Below are 27962 nucleotides of genomic sequence, written 5' to 3'. Positions count from 1 at the left end.
TGAAAAGACTGAAGCACAGAGAAAGAAAGTCACCTGATTAAGGTGATATAGCATCAGAGTTACACCTAGAACACAGGACTCTTGGTTCTCAGTCCACTGTTCTTTCCACTAAGGCATTTCATCTCTCAAATGATAAACAAACATTTCTTTTAAAACTTTTTGGATGCCTTTTTTATATTCTTTTCATTTTCAGATGCATCATGTTATCTTCCCTTCTCAGAGCCATCACTTAAAACAAAAGAATTAAAAAAGAGAAAGAAGTATGTATGCTTGTGGAAGTACTTCATGAAAACTGACATTCTAATCAAGTTTAATAGTATATGTTATATTTTGTATCTATAGATACCCACCTCTTCAAACAAGGAAGGGAAGTAAATTTTTAGACTCTCTTCTTTGGAATCAAGCTCAGTCATAATAATAATCCAACAGGATTGATCTATCTAGGGTAGATTCTCACAACTCTTTAACTAGCCCAAGGTCCCCAGGACTTTCCCATCAGGACCCCAACATTCAAGGGGTCATACTTTTTCCTTATAACCAAGTGCTTCCTCTGAATATCACTTTACAATCAACTACAGGATTCAATTGCTGCATGTCAGTCTCTTCCAAGCATCCATCTTTTCTGTAGATTCTGTGAGAATATTTGTAAGATTCTCTGGAGTATTAGCTGCCTCCTCTTAGGGAATTACACTATTATGTTACTATCCCTCCCAAATAAATTTGACCAAGGTGAAAGAATTATTTAATTAATGATAGCCATGAACTCTCATATTGCTTTCTCTTTTACAATTTTTTTCAAATTTTCCAGCTTTGTCCTTTTATCAAAGAAGCTTCTCTGCTCTGGGAAACCCTGTGAATGAAGCTAACCTTCTGGGATATAATCCATATGTACCACAGTGTGATGGGTTTGGTAACTGGGAACCTGTCCAGTGCTCTGAAAGTACCGGTAAGGCATCTGTTGTTTGGGATGATAATTCTGTTACTATCATGTTAGTACCCTGAGTCATAGGTGCTATAGAAAATGTTATTTGCATGTTTGGAGCCATCCCAAAGGGTAGAGAATAGTAGCATTTGGTATCGGTCCTAATGCATTTGAAGTTCTGTGCTGCTTCTAAATGGGAAGTCAACTAGGAGAGTTGCTGAAGGAGAAATGATTCTTCCAGCTGGTACTGGGGAAAAAAGACATGAGGAAAATTCTGGGTGGCATTTGGTGTAACAATCCCCTTCTTCAGATTTCCATTTTCTCTATTGTAAAACAGAATTCCAATGTCTCATTCAGTTCTAATATACTAGAGTTTTATCTAGGTGATATGTCTGAAGTTTACTCAAATCTCAGATACTTATTGACTGTGTGACCTCAGATAAGTCACTTAGCTTCAATTTCTTCCTCAGTAAAATAGGGATTATAATACCCATTTTCAAAGTCATTCAGAAAAAAAAAAAACAAACAAAAAACAAAAAACAAAACAAAACAAAGCAGCCATGTTTTATTGGATATAAGAGATTCCACATTCATAGTTTTCCCACACATTACCCTAATCCACATCTTTGTGTTTGGAGAGGTGGACAATTGCATATACTTTAATACCTTCATCTTCTTTCTATGATATTTATTTAGTGATAATTCAAATTTTTACAGGAAAAATGTTAATTTACTATTAGATCTTGGTAATTGGGAACATAGTACTCAAACTTGTCAAGGTCATACAAGCATTTTCTCCTTATTTTGTCTATCTCCCTCCCTCAGTATATAATCATCAAACAAAAAATTATATGAGTGATATCCTCACCTCTACCCAGATGTGTTCTGGAGTCAGTTTGAATTGTCTCAGAGATAATTGTTAAATTTTCAGTTTCAATTGTCATTTTTACTTCAGAAACTGGTGAATGCTACAAATCAATGCTTTGATTTTTTTGTTTTTTGTTTTTTGTCTAGACTTAAGAAAGTGATAGTTGGAAAAAAATGTTAGTAATTCAGATTAACTTAAAAGTGTGAATTTTTTTTCAGAAAGCCAGCTGCTAAACATTTGCCAACACCTCCCCCTTTCACCACTAACCAGATTTTTGTGATATCTCACTCCTTTCAAGAATGTTTTTTAATTTTTATGGTTTTTATTTTAGAATATTAATAGAATTTATTTTTATGTCACTTTTATGGTTAAGTGTGCCCTCTTGTCCTTTTCTACCCAGTGAGACATCCATCTCTTTAATAAAGAATAAAAAAGAAAAAAAAATACAGTTTAGCAAATATAATCAATATATCAGCCAAGTCAAATAGTAGATGGAGTGTTTCATACTCATAATCTCCTACCTCTTTAATGGTAGTAAGGAGATGTAATTTAAAATTTTTTTATTTATTTTAATACATTGTTTGAATCATGTTGGGAGAGAAAAAATCAGAGCCAAAGGGAAAAATCATGGGAGAGAAAGAAAAACAAACAAACAAACAAAAAAGGAAGTGAACATAACATGTGTTGATTTATATTCAGTCTTCTTGCTTCTTTTTCTGGATGTAGATGGCATTTTCTGTCCAAAATCTATTGGGATTGTTTTAGATCACTGAACTGCTGAGAAAAAAAAAACAAGTCTTTCATAGTTGATCACTGCACATTCTTCTTGTTATTGTGTACAATGTATTCCTAGTTCTGCTTGTTTTGTTCAACATCAGAAAATGATTTGTAATAGTTTTTGTATAGTTATTGGATTTGTCTTGGCAGGAGGACCCCCAAATATTTTATTTTGTCTACAGTAATTTTAAATGGAATTTTTCTTTCTATCACTTGTTGGTAGACTTTGTCAGTAATATATAGAAATGTTGATGATTTGTGTGGGTTTATTTTATATACTGCAACTTTGCTACAGTTTTAAATTTTTTTCCAGTAGGTTGTTGGATGCTTTTCTAGGATTCTTTAAGTATATCATCATATCATCTGCAAAGAGTGATAGTTTTATTTCCTCATTGCCTGTTCTAATGCCTTTAATTTCTTTTTTCTTTTCTTATTGTTAAAGCCAACATTTCTAGTACAATGTTGAATAATAATGGTGATAATGGGCATCCTTGTTTCACCACTGATTTTACTGGGAATACATATATCTTCTCTCCATTACAATAATGCTTTGTAGATTTTAGATAGATACTGCTTATTATTTTAAGGAAAGCTCTCTTTATCCCTATGTTCTCTAGTGTTTTTAATAGGAATGGGTACTATAGTTTGTTGAAATCTTTTTCTGTATCTATTGAGATTGTCATATGATTTTGGTGGGGTTTTTTTATTGATATGATTGATTATGGTAATAGTTTTCCTGATATTGAATCAACCCTGCAATCCTGGTGTCCCACTCAATCATAGTGTATTATCTTGTTTATATGTTGCTGTAATCTCTTTGTTAATATTTTATTTAAAATGTTTGCATCAATATTCATTAGGAAGATTGGTCTATAATTTTCTTTCTCTGTTTTGGCTCTTCCTAGTTTTGGTATCAGTGCCATATTTGTGTCACAGATAGAATTTGGCAGAACTCCTTTTTTACCTAATTTTTCAAATAGTTTACATCATATTGGAATTAATTATTCTTTAAATGTTTGATAGAATTCACTTGTGAATCTATCTTGTCTTGGAGATTTTTTCTTAGAAAGTTCATTAATGATTTGTTTAACTTCTTTTTCTAAAATTTCTAAAAGTTTCTAAAAAATTATTTTTCTAAAAATAGGTAATTTATTTCTTCTTTTGTTGACCCAGAAAATTTATGTTTTTTGTAAATATTCATCCATTTTGGCTATTGTCAAACTTGCTGCCATACAGATGGGCAAAATAACTCCTAATTATTATTTTAATTTCTTTGTCATTGGTAGTAAGTACAATTTTTTCATTTTTGATGCTGGTGACTTGGTGTTTTTCTTTCCTTTTTCTGATCAAATTAAGCAAAATTTATCTATTTTTTCATAAAAACTCTTAGTTTTATTTATTAGTTTCACAGTTTTCTTAGTTTCTTTTTTATTAATTTCTCCTTTGAGTTTCAGAATTTCTAATTTGATATTTAATTAGAGATTTTTAATTTGTTCTTTTACTAGTTTTTTTAGTTGCATGCCTAATTCATTGATAGGAGATGTAATGTGTCAGCTCTTCTACACAACCATGTGAGAGTAGGAAAACAAAGTCAAGTTTCTCCTTGCTTTGATCTCCAATTAGGTTCAAGAACTAGGATCAGTCTGGAGGAAGAGAAGGTGTCTGCTACAGTTAAGAGTTTTGCTAGGGCTAGGCAGAGTTCTCTCAACTGTGGTCTGACACTCTTCACCTCTGGAGAGGAAACAATTCATCTTGGTCCTTCCTCCTCATGTCTTTGCAGGTCAGCGCTTTAGACAGGAACAGTGCCATGTTGCTAGCCTTAAGAGATTGGACCTAGTGAAATTTTCTTATCTGTGGTAAAACTGTTACCTCAAAAAAGTATTGCTGTTTTTCCCACTATTCATTTCCATCTTTTGAATGGACTGTCTATTAAAAACTTCAAGTTTATGAGCCAATATTTTTACTTTTCAAATTTCATGGCATGCCTCTTGTTTTCCTGATATTTTCAAAAATCATGACTTAACAGTCACATCTATTAGGTCTTTCAAGATCCAGTGATATCCCCTTCATTATCTTGAGCAAGTAACTCCATTGATGATTTTTGTTCTGAGACTTCTAGTGTAAAAAGTCTTTCCTCTTTGTAGAGAAAATAGAAACAAATTAAAAATTGAGTTGCTCTACTTTCTTTCCATTGGCAGTTTTCATTGTCCCATCCATCCCAAGCAAAGATCCTATCTTTTCTTTCATCCTTATTTTCCTATCACTGTAGCTTTAACAAACCCAACCTTTTTCTTGGCTTTTGTTTTCCTTGACAGACTCAGCTCATTACGCTGTAAAAATAGTTTACAACTGTGCGTCATGCTATCTGATATCTGGACTTGCTTCTTTCTTCAATACATTAGTTTTTAAAATCGAAGTTGGTTGATGATTTTGTATATCCATAGTGGTTTCCTAGGACAAATACCCTTTTTCACCTTCACCTTTCACCTTCATTGTTTCCCTTTCTTCAGAATTTCTTTCTTGACAATCTCCCATCTCTTCAAGGTTAAATTCCCTTGACATAGTTTAGTCCACAGAGAGTCCATATCTATCTTTTCTCTAGTTAGTTTGAAATTTGATTTCCCAAAATTCAGAGTATGGATCAGATTATGTCCAAATTTATTATTATTCTCTATCAAATTTCCTTTTCTTCTCTGTCTCCAATTCCTTATGACTTGGTGGTCATAGTGCTCTGTAGTCTCGTGCCAATCCCAGAATCCCTACAACCAGCAATATATCGGTGTGACACATATACTTTTACTATAACCTTGGACTATAACTATAAGCCTCAGTTTTCTTTTCCGTAAAAATGAAAGGTTTGGACTAGATATCTCACCTGTCCATTCTAGTTTTAGGCCTATGCTTCTGTGATTATTTTCTGTCCATCTATCATTATTTGTTGTTCTTAAGTCATTTTCAGTCATGCCTCACTCTTTGTGACTCCATTTGGGGTTTTCTTGGCAGAGATATCAGTATGGTTTATTATTTTCTTTTCCAGATCATTTACAGGTGAAGAAATTGAGTGACTTGCTCAGAATCACACAGTTAAGAAGTGACGATTTTTATCTTCTTCATATAGCTTTCCCTTTCTATCAGGCAAAGATGTGTCCTGCTTACACCTATTTGCTCATGCTGTCTCCTTTATGAGAATGTAAGCTCCTTGAGGGCAAGCACTGTTTCACTCCTGCTTGTATCCCCAGAACCCAGCACAGGGACTAGTACATAGTAGTTGCTTAATAAAGATTGTTTGTTGATTGCTGGATTCTTCACATATATCATCTCATAATGGACAGAGAACTGGATATGAAATCAGATGATGAGAATTTAGGGTCTATTTCTTTTACTTAATAGCTGTGAGATTTTTTGGAGCCTTAACTTTTTCATCTGTAAAGTGGGACTCAATCACTTGTCACTCAGGATGTTGTGGCAATCAAATGTGATAAGAGCCATGAAGTACCTTATAACAAAATAGTATAATTATTAGGCAGCTGGAATAAGTATAATTATTCCAGTTTTACAGATGCAGACTCAGATGGATAAGGGCTTTATTCAAGGTCACACAGTTAGCAATTGGTAGAGCTGGAATTTGGATTTATATCTCCTGACTCCAAGGCTAGTGTAGCTTCTCTTATAAATCTGTAAAACAGAGATAAAAAGGCAGGGGGTTAGACTGGATGCCATCTTAAAGACCCTTCAAAATACTGCAACTATGACTTTCTGATATGCTAGGGGAAAGAAGGTTCAAACAGGATTTCATCTGATTTGCATATCTGTAAGACAAGAAGGGAAATATATTAACTTATTTATTAGATGGTACAAGTACCAACAGACAGCTCAGAGGCACAGTGGATAAAACACTAGACCTGGAATCAAAAAGACTCTAACCCTAAGTTTAAATCTAGCTTCAGATACTAACTAGCTATGTGACCCTGGGTAAGCCAGGGTCTTAACCTTGTTTGCCTCAGTTTCCCCATATATAAAATGAACTGGAGATGGAAAGGGCAAACCAATCCAGGATCTTTGCAAGAAAATCTCAAATGGAGTTGCAAAGAGTCAGGCATGATTCAAAATGCCTGAACAATAATACCAGGAAGTTCTTAAATCCTGGGTTTCATTGATTTTTCCCTAGGTCACTGCTGGTGTGTGGATGAGAAGGGACAGTACGTTGCAGATTCCTTGGCTGCTCGCTCCACAAGATTGCCACAATGTAAGTTGGACCCATTAGCCACCATAACTTAAGTGCTATATCAATCAGGTCAGTTTAGTCAGTTCAATTCAGTTTAGTTCACTTAATTTCCACAAATACCCATTAAAGTGTCTACTATAGGCAATGCTATGATACAATGAGTTAATCTGGATTTATAGTCAGAGGACATGAATTCTATTTAATATTATTATGTTACTATCGATCAATTGTTATATTAATACTTCCTTGCTCCTTGCATAATCTTGGTTATACTCATTTCATTCCAATTGGCCTCAAATTTCCACAATGGCTGTATTTAAAGGGTAGTCAATATACAGCCAATTTGTACTGTTTGGCCACAGAGAATAGACCCAGGAATAATGGATGGAAGTGGCAAAGAGGAAAATTTGGGTTAGTGGGAGAGAATTGCCTAAAATCAGAACTCTTGTAAGAGAAAAGGTACAGCTCAGGGGATGGTGGATTCTCCACTGGAGGCCTTCTGGCAGAATTTGGATAGCTTCTTGTAGGGTATGTTCTAGTAATGGATTCCTTTTAAATATAGGTTGGATGAGATTGCTGCTGAGGTTCTTTCCAGTTCTAAATGACTTTGATTTCAAGAAAGTTTTCATAAATGTTTATTGACTAGAATTTTATTAAATAAAGCCTTTGTGGGAAAGGGAACACTCTGGCTTATGTTGGCTTGCCATATACCCCTAGCAAAGCAATTCTAAGGTTTCCTTCTCCATTCTAGTAATATTCCCATATTTGAAAAAAACAGAATCAGGAGGAAAATTATTTTCTTTTATTTAGAACTGGACAAAGAAGGTGTCTTTTTTTTTAAATCAAGATGCCCTTAAATCTCCAATAGGTCCCTCAGCATGTGAGAAATCTCGGACCAATGGGTTGCTTTCCAACTGGGAACAAGTGGGTACTGAGGGCAGTGTTTCTCCAGGAGACCTATTTACCCCATACTGCCTAGAGGTAAGATATAAGAAATTTAAGTGAAGGTAGCTTGCGACTTTTCCAATACCTTTAGAAGTTTTCTAACTTTTTGGGGGGAAATTGGAGTATGGTACAGTGGGGAAAGTACTATACCAAAAACCAGGAGATATAGGTTCAAGTTTAAGTCTACCATTTACTCTGGGTCTCAGTTTCCTCATCTATAAAATGGAGATAACAATGTAAGTATTGTCTATGTTGTAAAGCATGAATTTTGTATGAAGTGGCCAATCATTGTGGTTCTTTCAGGTTTACAAAACACTTAATTCATAATAATCCTTTGGGATACTACAATTATTATTGTCATTTAACATAAAAAAATGAGGGTTACAAGCAAAGAGACTTCTCCCCACAGCTTGCTGGCCTGAAAGCTTGAATATAAACTTGGGTTTATCCCACATGGCCTTTCTATTAAGTATTACATTAATATGAGATGATGTCATGAGAGAGAATGAGTGGCCCATCTGAGAGAGCTGGGAAGAGGAAACTTAGGAGAACTTCAGTGTATACCTGGATTTTGAGTGACCTTAAGTGAGCCATATTCTTTTTATGTGCCTCAGTTTCTTCCTCTGGTAAAATGTGAGAAATTAGAAAGTCTTTAAAGTCTTTTCCAACTTTGAGTGTTTATGGCTTTGCTTGGGAAATGAAAGTGCAAGACTCTAACTTTAAATTTGAAGCAAAAAATCCCAGCACATTCTATCCAATGTTTATTGATATTATTCATTTTAGTGTCACCAGAGGCCAGAAAAAACTATTTAAAAAGCTGCATTTCTGCATGATTTTGAAAAACAAATTCCCCACATCTCCAGTGAAGTAGCACTTCAAATCCCACTAGTATCTCAGGATGTTGGTGGTCAGGGTCCCTATGAATATTGGTTTGTTTGTTTTTTTCCTTTAATAAATGTTTTTCAGTTTTTAGAAGACTAATTCTCCTTTTAGATTTGATTTCTTGTTACCTGAGGGACCAGTTAAAAGGTGATGACACTGTCATACTTTTGTTTCAGACAGGAGAATACAACCAGCTACAGAAATCAGACAACAATACCTGGTGTGTGAACCCAGCATCTGGGGAGGGCATGCAATTTGCTCAACTCCCTTCTAACAGCAGTATCCAGTGTAAGTAACTATGCCTGTAACTGTCTCCTGAGATACGCCTAGGTCATCTAGGTACTGCATTGAAATGATTCTTCATATTGCCCTCCTCTATTAACAAAAGGAAATCAATAGAATCCAAGAACTTTTGTGCCCTATGTAAGTTCCTCACCCAGAGGCTTTGAATGTTCAGTAAAAGATATTCATTACAAACCATACCCCTTGTTGTGTGGTAAATATAAGGTTTATGTTAGACTGTCCCAGCACTCATAATTTCTTGGGGGGGATAAGAAACTAACCCAGATAATTTTAATAATAAAAAGTGTGATAAATCTACTGGAAAAGAGGAGTTCCTGAGTGGATGTTTAGAGGGAATTTAGAGGGTATCCTGGAAGGCTGCTTAAAAGAAACTGCATTTGAATTTGGCCTTAAAAGATGGACAGTAGCTGGGTGAAGCTGGGCAAGTCATATTGGCTATATGCCTCAAGAAGCTACCTAGGATTTATCTCTGAAAGGATGGGTATTTGGGATTTGGTTTGATGGAGGGAGTTCTCAGATTGGGAACTTCCTATGATTTGGACCTCATAGAGATTGCCTTTGGGTCTTTGGCTATTCTCAAAGAGATTTGAAAGAGGGAAAAATAAATCTATCTATGTACACATATGCACACAGATATACATATACATATATATTAACACATATATAATACAAATACACATATACATATGCAAACACAGATCTACATCAGAATCCTAAAAAAGCAAAGCTTTAGCTGATGCAGAATGTTACTCTAGTAATCAAGTACAAACATTCAGTCTCATTCTCCTCCATACAAACAATTAATCAATTGTCAAATATTTTCTGCTTGGTGATGAGAACACAGAGAGTGATGAGTACTAGGGGTGCAAACACAGAAATAAAGCAATCTTTACCCTCCAACAGTGATAGTTAAAGAGAATAATTTTCTCCCCAACAGGATCTAAGCTTCTCTGCCTCCTTTATTGCCCTCTGATTTATGTCTGGAATGCACTCTGTAGCTGTTTTATAGTTATCGAATTCTCCAATCTTTAGAGTCCAATTCAAATTCTACTTCTCCAGGAAGTTTTCTTGGATTTTCTCCTCTCAAACCAATAACTACCTTACCCCTATGATAAATATAAAATTTACTGTTGTTGTGTATTTAGACACAAGTCAAAGTGTTTATATTAAGTTGGAGGTAATCAGGGTAAACTTTAGAGGAAGTCTTTATCTTTTATACTCTTACTAGTATGAAGTATATAGTATATAGAATCTTGTCTCCTCTGCTAGATTATAACCTACTTGAAGGCAGTCTTCATATATTATACTTCTTTGAATATTTGCTGTATGATGAAATGAAAGTTATTATCTGTTCCTTCATGTATTTCTAAATGACCTTGGGTTATCTTTTTGCTTCAAGGCCCTAGCATTTGTACCATGTTAATGGAAAAAGCCACTTTGAGGGAAGCAGGCAATGGATACATCCCTACCTGTGTAGAAAAGGATAGACGTTTCTCACCAGTGCAGTGTGACCAAGATCAGAAGAGCTGCTGGTGTGTGTTTGGGAATGGTGAGGAGGTGCCAGGAACACGGATCTCTGGAGGCCAACCCTCATGTGAAAGTAAGCCATGGTCAAGACCAACCTGAGCAGTGTGGGGGGCCTAGGGCTGAACCTGGAGAAAGAAACAAAGCCTGGGACAGATTCTCTCTGTATCTTCACTGACTCCAATACTATTATAATGTGAAAGCAGAATGATGGATTCATCCATTGATTCAATAACTATTCCTTAAATATTATATATTAACACATCATATATTTGAGGAGCTGACATGTGCAAAAGGGATCAGACCTTTTTAGGCATAGAGAAGATTTCTGAGAATAGAAGCTATGACTATTCTTGCTAAAGTTGTGAAAAGGCAAATTTGGGCTCAATGTAACAATGAGAGTTGTCCACTATAACTATATATAACTATAGATTAAATACTATATTTATTGTGATATACAAATCACTACTTTGAAATGAACATCAAGGAGAGATGTTCAAGGGAAATAGATGTTATGTTGGAAGTGTGATTTGAATTAGTGTGTAGAGAAAAAGGGCATAGAGGATTAATGCAGCAATGTTTAGAAGACAATTTTATACTTATGCTCATGCATATTCACACACGATGTACATGTGTGTCTTATATGCATATATGTGCATAATATATGTATTGCAGAAATGCATGTCTGTGCACGTGTATATGTATCTAATCTATATGTTGTACTGTGTGCATGTGTGTGTATATATATATATATGTTTAAATGTTTGCCTGCATCCAGGTATATATATATATATATATATATATATATATATATATATATATATATATATATATAGGTGTGTGTGTGTGTATGTGTATGTGTGTGACAATCCATCAATCAACATTTATTAAGTACTATGTATCAGGCACTGTGATAAGTATGTGTATGTGTAGGTAAGTACAAGTTGATCAGCTTACCTCACTGGCTATCTCTCTAAGTGATTGCCCAGTTACTGACAATATCTAAGTAGGAGAATGCTGTAAATGTCTATAACTGTCACCCCAATTCACTGCAGCTCTCAGTAGGGCTGTGCTAGTTAGTGAAAATTCTACTTTTGAAATATAAAGAATCAGGATTCTCATATCCAATACAGGAAGAAAATAGGTATTGCCTACTATGTGCTTGGGCACTGTGTTAATTGCTTTTTACAAATATCTCATTGATCCTCAAAACAACACTTTGAAGTAGAAAGCTATTAGGATCTCTATTTTATAGATGAGGAAATTGAGATAATCAGAGGTTAAATGACTTGCCCAGAGAAAGATAGATATAGAGGAAAGATGACCAAGGTAAGTGACTAAGGGTCTATGAGATGGATCTTTGCACAATTTGGGGGTATTAATTTAGGCCCTACAATATTTTATACATTTGTATCACTTTTATTGTTATCTTTTTGACATCATCTTCAGTTCTATAACCAAGAATAAAACAAAAAGAGGAAGGGGAAATGGTTCAACAAAACTAACTACATAATCTGAGTATATATAACATTCTACATCCAAAGTCTTCTAAATTTGTAAGGAAGAAAGGGAGGGAAACCTGTGACAAACTACTGTAACAAACTTTCTCAGTTCTAACATTCTGGTTTCCAAGGTCCCTTTTAGCTCACAAATTCTGTGTTGTTACAATTCTTTGACATTGTTACAATAGGGAGCATTACTATGTGCAGGACTTTACTACTGGAGTGTATCAGGAAAACAGTGGGGTGTTGAAGTGGAAGGTTACTTAAGGGAAAGATAGATAGATAGATAGATAGATAGATAGATAGAGAGATAGAGAGATAGAGAGACAAAAGAGACAGAGAGACAGTGTCAGAGACATACAGAAACACCACACACACACACACACACACACACACACACACACACACACACACACACACACACACAGAGAGAGAGAGAGAGAGAGAGAGAGAGAGACAGAGACAGAGAGAGAGAGAGAGAGAGACAGAGAGACAGAGAGAGACAGAGAGACAGAGAGACAGAGAGACAGAGAGAGAGAGAGACACAGAGAGAGAGAGAGAGAGAGACAGAGAGAGAGAGACAGAGAGACAGAGACAGAGAGACAGAGAGAGACAGAGAGACAGAGAGAGAGACAGAGAGAGAGAGACAGAGAGAGAGAGAATTTGTTTTCATTCTCCTAAAACAAAACAACAAAATGGGCTTCCCAAAGTTGTTGTGTTGTTTTCAAAGTCTTGATATATGAAGATGCCAATAAAAATAGCAATGGGAAAAATCTTCCTAGATTCTCAGACTTTCAGAGGTCATCTAATCTAACCTGATCAGGAATTTCTATTACTACATGCAGGAAAAGTGATTCCTTGATTTTTTGCTAGAAGAAATCCACTCTCACAAAGTAGTTCATTGATTTTGTGGGCAAATCTCATTTTTACACTGAGCATAAATTTGCCTTTTTGTAATTATAGCAAGAACAGTTATAGCTTCTGATCCTAGCACTCTTCTTGGTAGCTAAGCAGAACAAGTTTGATCCTTTTTGCATATGTTGGTTCCTCAAATACATGAGGCAAATTACCACGTGTTCCTAAAACTTTTTTTTTCTTATTCAGGCTAAATGTTCCTTCAAACTGTCTTCATATGGTCTAGTCTTTTTTTTTTAATTTTTATTTTTCCCAGTTAAATGTAAAACAACATTTTTTTTTTGTTACACATATACATTCTTTAAGTGCATCTAACTGTACCATTTGTCCAATTCACATTTCTTTAACTTTTTATGAGCGTTTCACAAAATACTTTGCTAATATCAAGGCTAACTATACTAAGAACATTCTCTTGATTTAAATAATCTGGTAGTAACACTGTAAAAAGACACATGGTTAGTCCGGCATAATTTATTCTTCATGAAACCAAAGTGACTTTGATTATAGTAATTTGATTATAGTAATGATTATAGAATCATTACTTCCTTTTCTGAAAGTTCACTTACTGTACCTTTAATAATACGACCTAGAATTTTGCCAGGAATTAAAGTCAAACTCATGGGCCTGTATTTCACACACTTTCTCTTAACTGGGAAAATAAAACAACAACTTCTATAGACAGCCAGTATTGAATAAGTCCACATACAGAAAGAATCCGGTCTAGGTACTACTTGAGATTTGCTTATACTGGACCAGACTATTCCTGTACATGGGCTTATTCAATACTGGCCCTCTACAATCTGCCATACTTCAGTCCTGTAGTTCTTTTGAATTTTTTTTTTGTCAATTGGATTGTGCTGCAGATTTAAGAAGAATCAAGAACTCTTTGAGGTGTTCCATCAAAACATTATCCATCCTGATATGTGCAGCAAAGTAGGTGTTGGAAAAAACAAGAGACATAAATAAGCTCACATTATCAGATTTCTACCATACTGGGGTAGGGATTCATACTATTAGAAATGAAAGATGGAAAGAGTTCTGAATTGAAAGACTAAAGGCATTTGTATTAGTCTTAATCTATGAGGAGATAGTTGAATGGATATGAAATTGGACATATCTTCAGTTTTCTCATCTGTGGAATTGGAATAACAATGTTTATCCTGTTTGTGAAGTAATTGAAGAAAGCACTTTGTAAACTTTCTACCTGCAGATTATCATTAGTTTTTATTAATAGTTATTTATTTTGTTATTAATTAGTTATTATTGTTAATTATCATTTGTAAAGAGCTGTAACTCTTAAAAGGTATGCTTGAATCAGACAACCAAGCACTTAAGACTAATTACATATTTGACAATGAGTATATATTTAGAAAAATGGCCCTTCTCACTTGTTCAGTGCTGGCTCAATGTTTAGTGTTTACCGATAATCTTAAGCAAGGATTAGGGAATGGGGTGAAATAAGCCAGACTTCACTTGGCCACAGGGCTAGGAGGAGAGAGGACTTTGGACTCCAGAATCTAGGAGCCTCCTGGCAATTTTGTCTGTCTCCACTTCTCCCCCTAAAGACCAAGGACTTTTACTTATCCTGACTCCAGCTGTTCCTGAGGCCTCCAGAGAGCTAGTCTGGATTTTACAATCATTAGATGTGAAAGTGCCTATTTTGCTTTCTCCTATATGATTAACAAGTATTACTGTAGATATAGGGTTACAGAAAGAGCCTTGGACTGAAAGTTAGGAGACTTTCATTATTTTAATTTTGCCATTATTAGTTTGGGATTTGTACCCCAGTTTTGTGCCTAGAGAACAATAGCCAGTACATGATAAGTGTTTAATAAAGGCTTGTTGACATACTGACTAAGCAAATCATTTAAACTGTGGCCCTTAACTCTCTTATCTCTAAAATGAAGACATTGAACCAGAAGATTCCTGTTGGCTTTAATATACTAGGATTCTGCCCCAAGGACTTGATAGGAGCAGAAGAGTTTGTAAAATACAAAGTACTATACCCATGTAAGGGTTATTGTTCTTAGGTCTGGGATTTAAGTTCTATGATCTTATTTGACCTGACATTCCTGTCCTTGTCCTAATTTCTCATGCATCCTCATCAGGCAACTAGGAAACAGGAAAAGCCTTTCATAAGCTATGGAATGTGTCACAGTAAGAGATCAGGACAGGTCTGTGGTTCAGCATTAGTGGGGACAGCTGCCAACTAAACACATGTCACTTTGTTCTGCACATTGGATACAATGAGGGTTTTCACCAGAATAGGATCCACAGATGTTTTCCTCATAAGACTCAGAGCCTCTTAGTGCTGGAAAGATCCTTTGTAATCCTCTAATTTACAGACAGAGAAACTGAGGCCCAAAAAAGTCTGTCCAGTGAAATTTGTCATATAATTGCATTAAAATTATATGAGAATCAGTTTTAGGAACTGAGGGTGTTTAGTCTATATAAAAGAAACTCCTTTGAAGAGCAGAGAGCAGGGTATTATTGCTGCCTTCAATTATATGGAGGCATATGACGTGTTAGAATGATTCTCTTTAACTCTGGAAAGAAATAAAAAAAAATTAGGAGCAGGGAGACAAGGGAGAAGTACACTTGAGCTTCGTGTAAGATAAGGCTTCCATACAAACAGAGTTGGTTGGTCAAAAGAGGTATGGGCTGCCTCAGGAGGTAGTTTTCAATCATTAGAAGTCTTTCAGTGGACTTGGTCAGGAATTTCTCACTTCCCTATTCATCTCTATCTTATAGAATTCTGTTTTCTTTTAAAGTATGACTTGAATACTATCTACTGTGGGAGACTTCTGTTAATGCCAGTTTGCCAGTTGTTAATTCTCTCTCTCTCTCTCTCTCTCTCTCTCTCTCTCTCTCTCTCTCTCTCTCTCTCTCTCTCTCTCAATCATATTTGATATATTCTCCATCTCTTCATATGTATACATGGTGAATCCCCTTAGTAGAACAGGAGAACATAAGTTCTCTTTGGGCACAGGTTGACTCATTTTTGTTTTTGTTTCATTGGTGCACATCATAGTATTTTAAAAGCAACTTAATCAATGCTTGTTGAACTGAATATTGGTGAAGAATGTAATGTCATGTAGTATCTCAACTGAAAGCAATTTTACAAGTCAATCCATTACAATCTGTCACCAAATGAATGCTTCTGATGCTTCTTTCAGCCGAGATTCTAAGATTTTTTGAGCCTTCTCCCAGGAATGAATTACTTGCTGCAGGACAGCATGGGGACTTTGAGAAGACTAGTGAAATAGGCTGAAGGGTGCATTTTCTTGGCAATATGTGATTGTGGATGAAATTATTAGTGTTGGCAGCAAAGGTGTCAACAGCTTATGTAATATTTGTAAATTCATGAGGCAAATCCCTTAATAGCTAATTCAAAACATTCATTATTCTGGTTCCCAGAAGGGAAGATAGACTTACAAATCTTCCTTCCTTCCTTCCTTCCTTCCTTCCTTCCTTCCTTCCTTCCTTCCTTCCTTCCTTCCTTCCTTCCTTCCTTCCTTCCTTCCTTCCTTCCTTCCTTCCTTCCTCCTTCCCTCCCTCCCTCCCTCCCCCTCTCTCTTTCTTTCTCTATCTCTCTCTGTCTGTCTCTCACACGCACACACACACACACACACACACACACACACACACACAAATGCACACCATGCAAACACATACAGAGAAGATCTAAGCAAAATCAGTAAGAGAGAAAAAAAGACAAATGATATTTATATGACATTACAATTTGCAACATACCTTCCTACACTTTCCCATTTGATCCCCCCAAATAAACTATAAGGCACATGGGGCATATGTTATAATACCATTTCTTAATAGAAAAACTGATTTGCCTAAGGTCATACAGGAAGTGAGGAGTTGAGCCAGGGTTTACACTGAGAAACAGTGAGGTCTTGTTTCTTTGCTCTATCTTATCCCAGTAGCCTAGGAGTGTTCACATAGCTTTAAATACATTATTTCATACATATTCATCAGAGACATCCTGTTGAATAACTGAAGATTAAGAGGAGAAAAGGTTAAGAAACAGGTTCAGAAGTTTTCTGGTGATTAAATGTGTGATCTTGGTCAAGTCTTCTTAACTTCAGAAAATATTTGTGTAGTAGATCCCATTAAATATTCAGAGAACTTTGGCAGGTGTTGGGAGATATTCAAGGACAGTACATGTTTATCCTCTTGAAACTTGAAATTTAGTCCAGGATTACAAAGTATATACAATGATAACACCTCAAAATGTTACTAAGTTTGATGAGAGACCATAGCAGGAAAAGAGTATTTGAGCCTTCCGGGGGAAAGTGGCATATAAGCTAGGGTTTGTAGGATGGATAGAACTTTAGTATGCAAAGATGTGCGAAGAGGAAGTTTTAGAAATGCACAAAAAAAAAAGAATGAGCAAAGGGTTTTAGACATGAAAGAATGGTAGATCTGTTGGGGACAGTGAATATTTTGGTAGGCATGCATGTAATATATGTGTGTATGTGTATGTATTGGTGTATTATTAGTGTGAAACAAAGCAGGGAAGATAGATAGGTGATATGTTGTAGATGGCCTTGAGTGAATTTGGATTTTATTGAGTAGGCAATGGAAAAATTTTTAAAGAGTTTGGGCAGAACCTTTCTAGCTCAATGGATTTCCAACCATTGAGACTGCTTTATGGAATGCATCTGTTTCCAATAGATTTAATATACATTTTTTTTATTTATTTAGAATCACTTTTGAGAAGGAAAAAAACTTCAGGGGTCATTAAATGTAACTCTATCACTTTATAGGGTTATATATACTGTTAATCTGGGAGAAAATACCTCATTGACCCAAATCTCGTTAGTTCCCTCATAAAATGAAGACTGTTGAGTTTTCATTGAAGCTAGGATGAAAAGAAATCTTTCCTCAATAAGGAGTCCAGGGACTTACAAGTGAATCCTAATAGTGATTTTTACTCTTTCCCCAATAATTCTCCACTTAAGTTCTCCTAAAATACCCCATAATGATACAGTGGTGATGCTGTGTTATTTGAAGTTGTACTTTATGATAGGCGACCATAAGTCCTGGATAATACCATCAAATTGGCCTGCCTTTGTGTAAGAATCTCTAGTCATGGTCATGGCAGAGTTCTGAGAGGCTCCTTACTAGGCTGGCTGCAGAAGGACTAATATTTTGGACTCTGACGCCATTTTAGACTGTCCTCCAAATAGTGAAAAAGCTGTGATTTTTATTTATGGAGGAAATGTCTATAATAGAGTATTTAGATATAATCTAAGAGAACATTCTATCGTTGATGCTTCCTAGATATGTGATCTTGGACCAGTAGTTAAACCTCTCTGAATTAGTTTTCTTATATGCAGAAGGAAGGGATTGGGCAAGATTACATTTTTACATCCTTTCCAATTTTAAAACTGTTTTGCTTGGATCTAATCCATATTTCTCACTGGACAAGAGGAAAATCCAATGTGATGAAATGAATAGGTCTTGAATAATTGCTGTGTACAATACTTTATCCTGGTCCTCAGAGATTAAAAAAAGTTGTTCCTTCTCTCATAGAGCTTATAGTTTGATTATGAGATTAGATGCAAATATCTACTACCCAAAGTAGAAATATAAATTGTAAGAGCCTTTTAGAGGAGGTAAAGATGATTTCTGTGGGCAGTAAACATGATTTTAAGGAAGAGTCCAAAAGCTTCACCAGACTACTAAATAGATCTAGAAAACATTTTCTTTTGATTGTTAAGAGATGTGGCATTATTTATAAAGTGATGTACTAGTCATGAGAAGCAGCATAAAATAGTGATTGGAGTTACGAAGATCTGGATTCATTAATAAGGTTTGTCTGTTTTTATCCTACTTGGGAGGATAATACTTGTAACTCATTAGAACCTTCTCATTATTATGGCAATTAGGAGTATATATAGACAGAAGGCACAGATGTGATTTGAATAATGTCCTTGGAGAAAGGAAAGGGAGAAATATTATGGTGAAAATTATCTACCATAAAAATAGAGACAAGAAAACACTTTTACAGTGGAGGCGTGGAGGGAGAGAAAGGGCTCATCAGACTAGGCACAAGAGGAAATAACATACATAGTCAATAGGGGTCTAGAAATCTATTTTACCCTGCAGGAAGACAGGACGGAAATGGGATATGGGAAGGGAGGCAGGATGATAAAAGAAAGGGCATATTGGGGGGAAGGAGTGGTCAGTACCAAAAACACTTTTGAGGAAGGACAGGATAAAAGGAAAGAATAAATACAGTTAGCAGTAGTAATTTTAAAAAGAATTCTGAAGTAAGTTTCTCTGATAAGTCCTCATTTCTCAAACAGATGGAATTAAATCAAATATATAAAAGATAAGAGCTATGCCCCAATTGCTAAATTACCTAATTATATAACCTGTGTCCAAAGGACTATAAATTCATACATATCTTTTGTCCTAACAACACTACTATTTGGTATGAATACCGAAAGAGATTCAGGGAAAAGAAGGAAAATGACCTTTATGTACAAAAATTATTCACAGCAGCTCTCTTCTCAGGGCAAAAAAAATGGGGAAATTTAGGGGATGCCCATCAACTGGGGAATGGCTTAATAATATATATTTTTATGGAATATTATTGTTCTATGGAAAATAATGAGCAGGATGCTCTGGAAAGTCCTCAATGAACTCAAGCAAAGTCAAATGTACTGTATACAAAGCAACAGCTGTGAACGACTTTGCTATTCTCAGCAGGACAATTATCCATGACTATTCTGAAGGACTTCTGCTGAAAAATCCTATCCATACCCAGAGAAGGAACTGATTGTGTCTGAATACAGACTGAAGCATTCCCCCCCCACTTCTCTCTCTCTCTCTCTCTCTCTCTCTCTCTCTCTCCTCTCTCTCTCTCTCTCTCTCTCTCTCCTCTCTCTCTCTCTCTCTCTCTCTCTCTCTCTCTCTCTCTCTCCTCTCTCTCTCTCTCTCTCTCTCTCTCTCTCTCTCTCTCTCTCTCTCTCTCTCTCTCTCCTCTCTCTCTCTCTCTCTCTCTCTCTCTCTCTCTCTCTCTCTCTCTCCTCTCTCTCTCTCTCTCTCTCTCTCTCTCTCTCTCTCTCTCTCTCTCTCTCTCTCTCTCTCTCTTCTCTTTCAGCTTAATTTTTCCTTGAGGGTTTTTATTTTCATTAGGGTGGGAGATCTATATTTTTTTCATAACTTGACTTTTATGGAAACATTTTGCATACCTTCACAAGTTATTTCTTAATGGGTGGATATAAGAGAAAGAACCTAGAACTCAAAAATTTGAAAAGATGAGCTGATGAATACAAAGATGACAAGGTTGTTGTCTTCAAGGAGTTTATAATCCAACAGGAAAGGGAGAGTAGGGCAAATATCCAAATAACTATGATATAGCATATAAGATGGTAAGTGAGGAGACCTCTGCTTTCTTCACCAAAGAACATCACTGATTTATTACCACAAACCTGTTTTAATCAGTCTAATAACTAAGAAAATTTCTCATTGGGGCATCTTCTGGGTCTACATCTTCTAGAGTTCCTCTAATATTTCTTAGATTACTTGGATAATATAATTTCAGCTAGATGTCACACAATTAAAATTCTAGATTTGGAATAAGAAATCCTGAGTTCAAATCTAATCTCGGGTACTTACTACTATGTGACAAACTATTTAACCCCTGTCAGCCTACTTCCATACTTGTAAAATGAAGCTAATAACAGCACCTACCTCCTAGGGTTGTGGTGAGAATAAAATCAGATACTATCTGTAAAGCAAGTTTTAAAATGCAATATAAATAGCAATCAAATCATTGTTCATTATACCATGCTGCCTCATATAATGCTATAGATTTTATTATTATTCTCACTTCATAATAATAAAAAAAACTACTCAGACAGGTTAGTGGATTTAACCATTGTCATACTGTAAGGGTTCAAGATAGGATGGGGATATGTCTTTCTGTTTCCAAATCCAGAACTTTCCTTCTTCATGATATCTATCCAGGGACTTTTATATTTTTACTTCCTGTATGAATCATTGTTTGCCATATGTTACAGCTTACTTGTGTACCCTGTATATGTTTCCATTTTTGTCTGGGTCACCAATGAATTGCATTCTTTCAAGGTTGTTATGTTCTGTGGTTTTCAGACCTATAGCATCATTGGGAGAATATTTAATGTTAAAGAGATGATTTTTTTACATCAGTGAGCAGCTTGAAATCATTTAAGTACCATTTAATTTTACAAATGAAATCCAGCCTTTCATTGTCTCCCTCTTTTTTCCTCCTCCTCCTCTTCCTTTTCCTCCTTGTCCTCCTCTTTGTCCTCTTCTTCCTCCTCCTCTTTGTCCTCCTCCTCCTCTTTCTCCTTTTCCTCCTATTTCTCCTCCTCAGTCCTAAGACCAATTATTCATTCCCAAGATTTATATTCAAGGGCCTGTCTGTGATTGAATGCTGTAATCTGGGCAATCTGTGTACATCTTTCCTCCATTTTGTCAAAGTACTAAAGAATGTCAAATATAATTTATCTCCCATTCCTCCTAGGTCCTCAATGTCCACTGCCCTTTGGAGCTTCTGATATAATCCATGGAATAGTTCTTTGTGAAAAGGGGACCGACCAAGAACAGGCTGTTCAGCAATGCCAGCTTATGTGTCGCCAGGGCTATCACATTGCTTTGCCTCGAGGGCCATTTATATGCAATGTAGAGAATCAAGGCTGGATTTCAGAGCCTCCTCTGCCTCAGTCTTGTCAGAGTAAGTAGATGTGGAATTGATCTCTCTTTATAACTCAGTTGGTCATGTGATATTCCCATAGGTGCTATATGTTTTTTTTATGAATGTAATATGTTTAGGTATGTATTTAATTTAAACAGTTTTTAAATCTTCAAAGAAATGCTCAAGCTACAAACTAGAAGGCTCTAGTTAAATGTCTTATTCCAGATGAGCTCCATATGTTGCACTATGTGTAATGGGAGTATTTATTTGTAGTATTAATGGTGTGAAGGTTGCTGAGTCCCTTTAATGGTAGCTTTACACCTGTGTATCAACCTGATACCCAACTCTCACTTGTGGCTCCAAGAAGAGGTAGCATTTCAGTAGCAGTCATATCTTGGCAAATCATTTAGGCAAATGAGCTAAACTAGGTTGAGAGGTCTCAAAACCTTGGTGAAGCAGTAGGTGTAGGTAGACCTATAGTCACAAGTAGAAGGTGTAGACACAACACAGGTGGCTTAGGTCATAGGGTCATCTTCATTCTGGGTTGAAGCAATAATGGGATTTTAGCAATAATAGGAATGATTATCTCATAAGCCTGTTTGAAATAGCACACTGCTTACTTCCTGGCATGATGAAGATATTTGAAAAGATGCTCTAAAAATTGTCGGCTTCATCAATCTTGGCCTGCTCATTGCAGCAGGCAGGGATCCCAGCCTACAGTTGAATGCAAAAAATGTCCAAAATTGTTTGCAAAGATGATTATACCCAATCACCATCAGTACATCAAAAATGTGCATCATGACAATCAGTAGATCTGAAAGTGGAATACCATGAAGTTACCATAGGTTTTGCAATTAAATCTAATCTAATCAATAAACTTGTCAAAAGGATTGAACAAGAACTTGCATTTTGACAATGCAATTGCTACTTGTGGAAAAGCACCACTCACCACCAAAACCTGATGTGTTAAAAGGAAAATTTTTATGAAAACCTGAAGACCCTCCTCATCAATGTGCTTAAAGAGGACAAGTTTCTAATTCTAGGTGACTTTAATGCAAGAGTGGGCACAGACTATCAGACATGGCAGGGTGTCCTTGGAAGAAATAGAGTTGGGAATGGTAACAGTAATAGTCATTATTACTGAAGACTTGTAACCTTCTCATCATCAACATTGTCTTCCTTTTATGTAAACACAATGTACCCTCACAGAAAACACTGGCATTTAATAAGCTATGTTATTATAAAGAGGAGAAACAGACATGTAAGAGTGATGGAGACAATGTGTGGTGCAGAGTGCTGGGCCTTCCTTCGATTTATCCTCTTCAAGCTAAGCATTTGCATTTAATACAAGTGGTAGTCCTAAAACAAGATTACCGATGTCTACAGATTAGAGTACTTCTCTGAGTGAGAAGTTTATTACTAACTTGAAGAGAAAGCTGAGCTGACACATGTGAAACATAAAAGGAGTGGGAATCTTTCAAAGATTTGGTGTCCAGTTCTACAATTAGTATTATGGGCCAAATCACCCACAAACATCAAGACTACTTTGACAAAAATGATGGGGAAATTCAAAAGAAGGTCAAAAACAAGTATTCCATGAGGTTTACCAACAGAATAGTTCATCTCTCTAAGAGAGTTCATTTTTCTAAGAAGGAAGCATTTAATTCCATCAAAAGTAAATTGCAAGCAAAGATTAGAGAAATGCAGGATTTTTAGTTGTTTTAAGGAAGCAGATGAAATTCAGTTTTATGTTAATATAACAATCAAAAGTGCTTATGATAGCCTGAAAGTTATTTGTGGGCCAAAAATCTATGGTGCATCTCAACTTCTCAGTGCTGATGGAATCACATTAATTAGGGATGAGGCCATGATTTTGGAGAGATGAACTGAATATTTCCAAAGAGTTCTCAACAGACCATCATAGACCAAAATTGAAGCCACTGACCATATACCTCAGGTTGAAGTCAATCCCTCTCTATTCGAACTTCTAAATGAAGACAAAATTGAATGGCTTAGGTTCCTCTTGTGTGGCAAAATGACTGGGGCTATTCTTTTCAATTTAAGATTACAAATTAGGAGATCCAATGCTCATACAAAAGTTAATAAAATCTCGAGGATTAAAGCAATAGGAGGTTATCCCTAGGAATTCAAGGCACCTCCATTGTTAATCTCTATAAAAGAAAGGGAAATAGCTTGTCCTGTAATATTCACAGAGGGATCTTTCTCTTAGTCCCCAGCAGCAAGATTCTACAATCCTTCTTAATAGACTGATTCTTCAGTTGGAAGATAATTATCTACTCAAAAACCAGTATGAATTCAGAAAGGGTCAAGGAATGGTCTTTGCTACCCAACAACTCCAGGAGAATTGTCAGGAGCAGCACAGAGGTCTGAATACAACATTTGTCAATCTGACCAAGGCCTTTGATACTGTCAAATGTGAGGGCTTGTGGAAAATTATGGCAAAATTTGGGTCACTGGAGAAGTACATCAGTGTTGTATATCACTTTTACAGCAATTTGCTTGCACGGGTTTTGGTTAACGGATGTTGCTCTCATACTTTCCTAGTCACCAATGGAATGGCATTGGGTAATGTGTGAACGCCCATGCTTTTTATAAGCATGATATTTTCAGCAATGTTATCACATGGCTTCAACAAAGATGAAAATAGTCTCAAGATGAGCTACCAAACTGACAGTAAATTATTTAATTTGAAAAGGCCAAAAGCCAAGACTAAAATGGAAGGAGAGTTAGTGCAAGATTCTTTTGTTTGCAGATGATTATGCACACAATGCATCCTTGAAACTGAGATAGATCATTTCTCTGCTATTTGTGCTAATTTTCACAAGAAAACGTATATTCTCCACTAACTAGTACCACACCAAACATATGTGGAACCATTGGTTACAGCATTTGGAGAAATATTGTTTAGATTAGTTTACTTGGTAGTACAGTTTCCAGGGATATACACATAAATGATGAGGTTGATGCACATATTGCCAAAACTAGCACAGTGTTTGTGAAGCTCTAAAGGAAAGTGTGAGAAAGAAAAGGTATTAAAGATTGTCTACCAAGTGAACATTTACAGAACTGTTGTGCTAATCTCATTTTTGTATGTCTATGAACCTGAGTAATATCAGGACCTTGCCAGGAAAATGAACCCTTCTATTTGAATTGTTTTAGGAAGATTCTGAATATTACCTGGCAAGATAAGATACCAGACATTGAGGTCCTTTCTTGAGCTAAACTGTCCAAACTGCTTTTGAGAGTACAACTCTGAAGCGACATTGTTCAAATGCCAAAAGTTCATTCGTCTAAAAGGGTATTTTGTGGGGGACTCACACTAGGCAAACACTCATCTGGAGGTCAAAAGAAATGATATAATTACATTCTCAAGATCTCTCTGAAGAACTCTGGAATCAAATTGCAGGTCATGGGAGACACTGGCATAGGACCACCTAGTATGCATGCCTGCATCAAAGAAGGAGCTGTGCTCGAGGAGCAAAGCAAAATTGTAGTAGCTCAAAAGAAACTTGAGAGGCACAAATTTAGAGACATTTCCATTCAAATGTCCATGTGAACTTTTTGTGCCTGGCTTGTGGTAGAATCTCCTAACCTCGTATTGATTTGATCAGTCACAGTTGAACACACTGTACCTTGACTCCAACCTAGTGATGTCATCTTGGTCCTTTTTGAGAACGAAAGAGAACACCCAACCATATGGTTTTTGTAAATATAACATATTTGGGTATGTATTTAATTTAAAAACTCCACATAGACTTTTTTGGCTAATCAAAGAAATGCCCAAGCTACAAACTAGAGAGGTCTAGTGGAATGCCTTATTCCAGATGAGCTCCAGATGTTCCATATGGTGGAATAGGAGTGTTTATTTGTAGTATCAAGTCATTTTATTAGTTCTTCAGCAATCTGTACCTCCAGAGAATTGCCATATTTATGGGCCACTTCATTATTGCTCAAAAATTTTCATTTAGACTTCTTTCTGCTATACACATATGTGTGCAGGTACAGCCCTCACAGGCATAGGATGGCCAGGATCAATCTGTATTCTGCTGCCTTTACCTGAGGAAGTAGGGAATGCCTTTTCCTAGACAGTGTGAAGATAACTTTTCATATTTATATTTCTCCCATCTGTTTCCTTTGAGAAGTAACACAATATCAATGGTAGTGCTGTCATGTGCAAGAGAAATTAAACTTATATTTAACCGCAAAGGGCAGAGATAGCAATTTAGATTTGTTGTTAACAAAGAATCCTAAGGATTACAGTTATCCCAAAATAGAATGGGTTTCCTTGGTAAGTGACAGGTTCTCCTTCATTGGAGCTCTTCTGGTAAAGTCCAGGTGACCATTTCTTGAGAATGAAGAATGTAAGTGGGATTGAACTAGGTGGCCTCTGAAATTCTCTTAACTCTGAAATTCTATGGGTCCGGACAATATTTGTACTTGTTGTATGCACCTATATTCTTTTTTATTCTTTTATTCTTTCTGTACAAGTCTCATTTTCTGTATTTGATTGGAGAATGGATTCTTAGTATCTCCCTGAGGGAGGGGCTTCAGTAAGTTGTACTGATTATATGGAACATATTGATAAGAATTAGACAGAAAAAGAATCTCAAATCATGGAACTGAAGGCCAACAATTTTTTGGATGGCATCCCTGAGAATTGATCAACCTACTTCTATTTGGAGCACTCCAGCAATGGAAACCCAATACCTTTGAAGTAGCCACTGTTAAGCAGCTCTAATTGATAGGAAGTTTTTTCTTATAATTTTTCTTAAGTTTATTTTCTTATAAATTTCACCCATGATTATTAATAAATTTATTTATTATTATTATTATTATTATTATATATATTATTATTTATTATTAACATAACTCTGATATCTCTTTCTCAAGACCTCCATTTAAATAATTGAAAATAACTATCAAGTTTTCCCAATGTCCTTCTCTCTGGACTAAGCATTGCTATGTCTTTAGAATGATGTCGATATGGCATTGCCTTGAATTCCTTCATTATCTTTGGTGTGGGAATTTTTTTCTCCAAGGCAGGTTGTAATCCTTGCAGGTCTTTTTATCTGTGTTATTATTCTTCTCTTAGTTTCCAAGGTAACTAAAGGAAAGGTCTTTCTACAGAACAAAAAAATAAATCATAAATTACAATGCTGATAGATTGTTCCTTCTGATGTCCTTACAGAACTCCAGTTATTGCAGACTGTGCAAACCCAAGTACAATTCCATCTTCAGCTTCCCCCAGGAAGATGTGCAGTGCTGACTACTCTGGCTTACTCCAGGCTTTCCAGAGTTTCATCCTGGATGAGCTAAAGGCCCGTGGCTTCTGTCAGATTCAGGTATTTCCCATGCCTGGGCAAGAATGAGAACGTAGCAGGGAAAGCTCCCCAGCCACTGAGATGGATCCTTCAGGCAAAGTGTTTCATATCCATTATATACCCTCATGCATATTGGAGGGCCATATTTTTTTAAGTAAAAACTTTGAAAAATTTTCATGATTGAGGTAACTTGATTACACAGAGGGTATTTTTTAATGACATTGAGAGAAGAAAAGCAAACAAGCCATTTTATCTAATTAAGAGATAACTTGGATAGTGAAAACAGACCTGATCTAGCAATTAGGATATGTGGCTTCACATATTACCCTTCCTTGACTTTTACTAGACATATGACTCAGAATAATTCACTTCTTTGAGACTTTAATTTCTTCAACTGTAAAATGGGAATGATAAAAATATATTCACTACCAAACTCACAGAACTATTGTGAAGCAAACATTTTTCAGCTTTAAAATACCATGAAATTAGAGATATCTCATTATTATAATGAACATTATTATAAATGTAAATGTTCAATACTGGCACATCTCAGATATTACCCTATTTGCTAATGTCAATGCTCCAGCTAGAAAGCTTGTATTCTCTCTCTGGTTATAGATAGGTAGATAAATAGATACACTACTAAATAGATATATAGAAAAAGAAAGAAAGAAAGAAAGAAAGAAAGAAAGAAAGAAAGAAAGAAAGAAAGAAAGAAAGAAAGAAAGAAAGAAAGAAAGAAGGAAGGAAAGAAGAAAGAAGAGAAAGAAAGAAGGAAAGAGAAAGAAAGAAGGAAAGAAGGAAAGAAGGAAAGAAAGAAAGAAAGAAAGAAAGAAAGAAAGAAAGAAAGAAAGAAAGAAAGAAAGAAAGAAGAAAAAAAAGAAAGAAAGAAAGAAAAAAGAAAGAAAAAAAGGAAGGAAAGGAAGAGAGAGAGAGAGGGGAAGGAAGGAAGGAAGGAAGGAAGAAAGAAAGAAGAAAGAAAGAAAGAAGAAAGAGAGAAAGAAGAAAGAAAGAGAAAAAGAAGGAAGAAAGAGAAAAAGGAAGGAAGGAAGA

At 35.8% G+C, this 27962-nt stretch overlaps 1 protein-coding gene across 1 annotated transcript in view; it reads left to right on the top strand.

Moving 5' to 3' along the window:
* Positions 1 to 27962, top strand: part of TG (thyroglobulin) — a 375444-nt gene that overhangs the window by 41860 nt on the left and 305622 nt on the right. Inside the window, 8 exon segments of the mRNA XM_074265101.1 lie at positions 809 to 946; positions 6736 to 6813; positions 7661 to 7773; positions 8796 to 8907; positions 10322 to 10522; positions 21397 to 21606; positions 26777 to 26836; positions 26839 to 26930. Coding sequence (XP_074121202.1) covers positions 809 to 946; positions 6736 to 6813; positions 7661 to 7773; positions 8796 to 8907; positions 10322 to 10522; positions 21397 to 21606; positions 26777 to 26836; positions 26839 to 26930 — 1004 coding nt within the window.

Source organism: Sminthopsis crassicaudata, chromosome 1, assembly GCF_048593235.1.
Source record: "Sminthopsis crassicaudata isolate SCR6 chromosome 1, ASM4859323v1, whole genome shotgun sequence".
In the NCBI taxonomy this organism is placed as follows: domain Eukaryota; kingdom Metazoa; phylum Chordata; class Mammalia; order Dasyuromorphia; family Dasyuridae; genus Sminthopsis; species Sminthopsis crassicaudata.
This window is presented reverse-complemented; position numbering and strand designations above follow the sequence as displayed.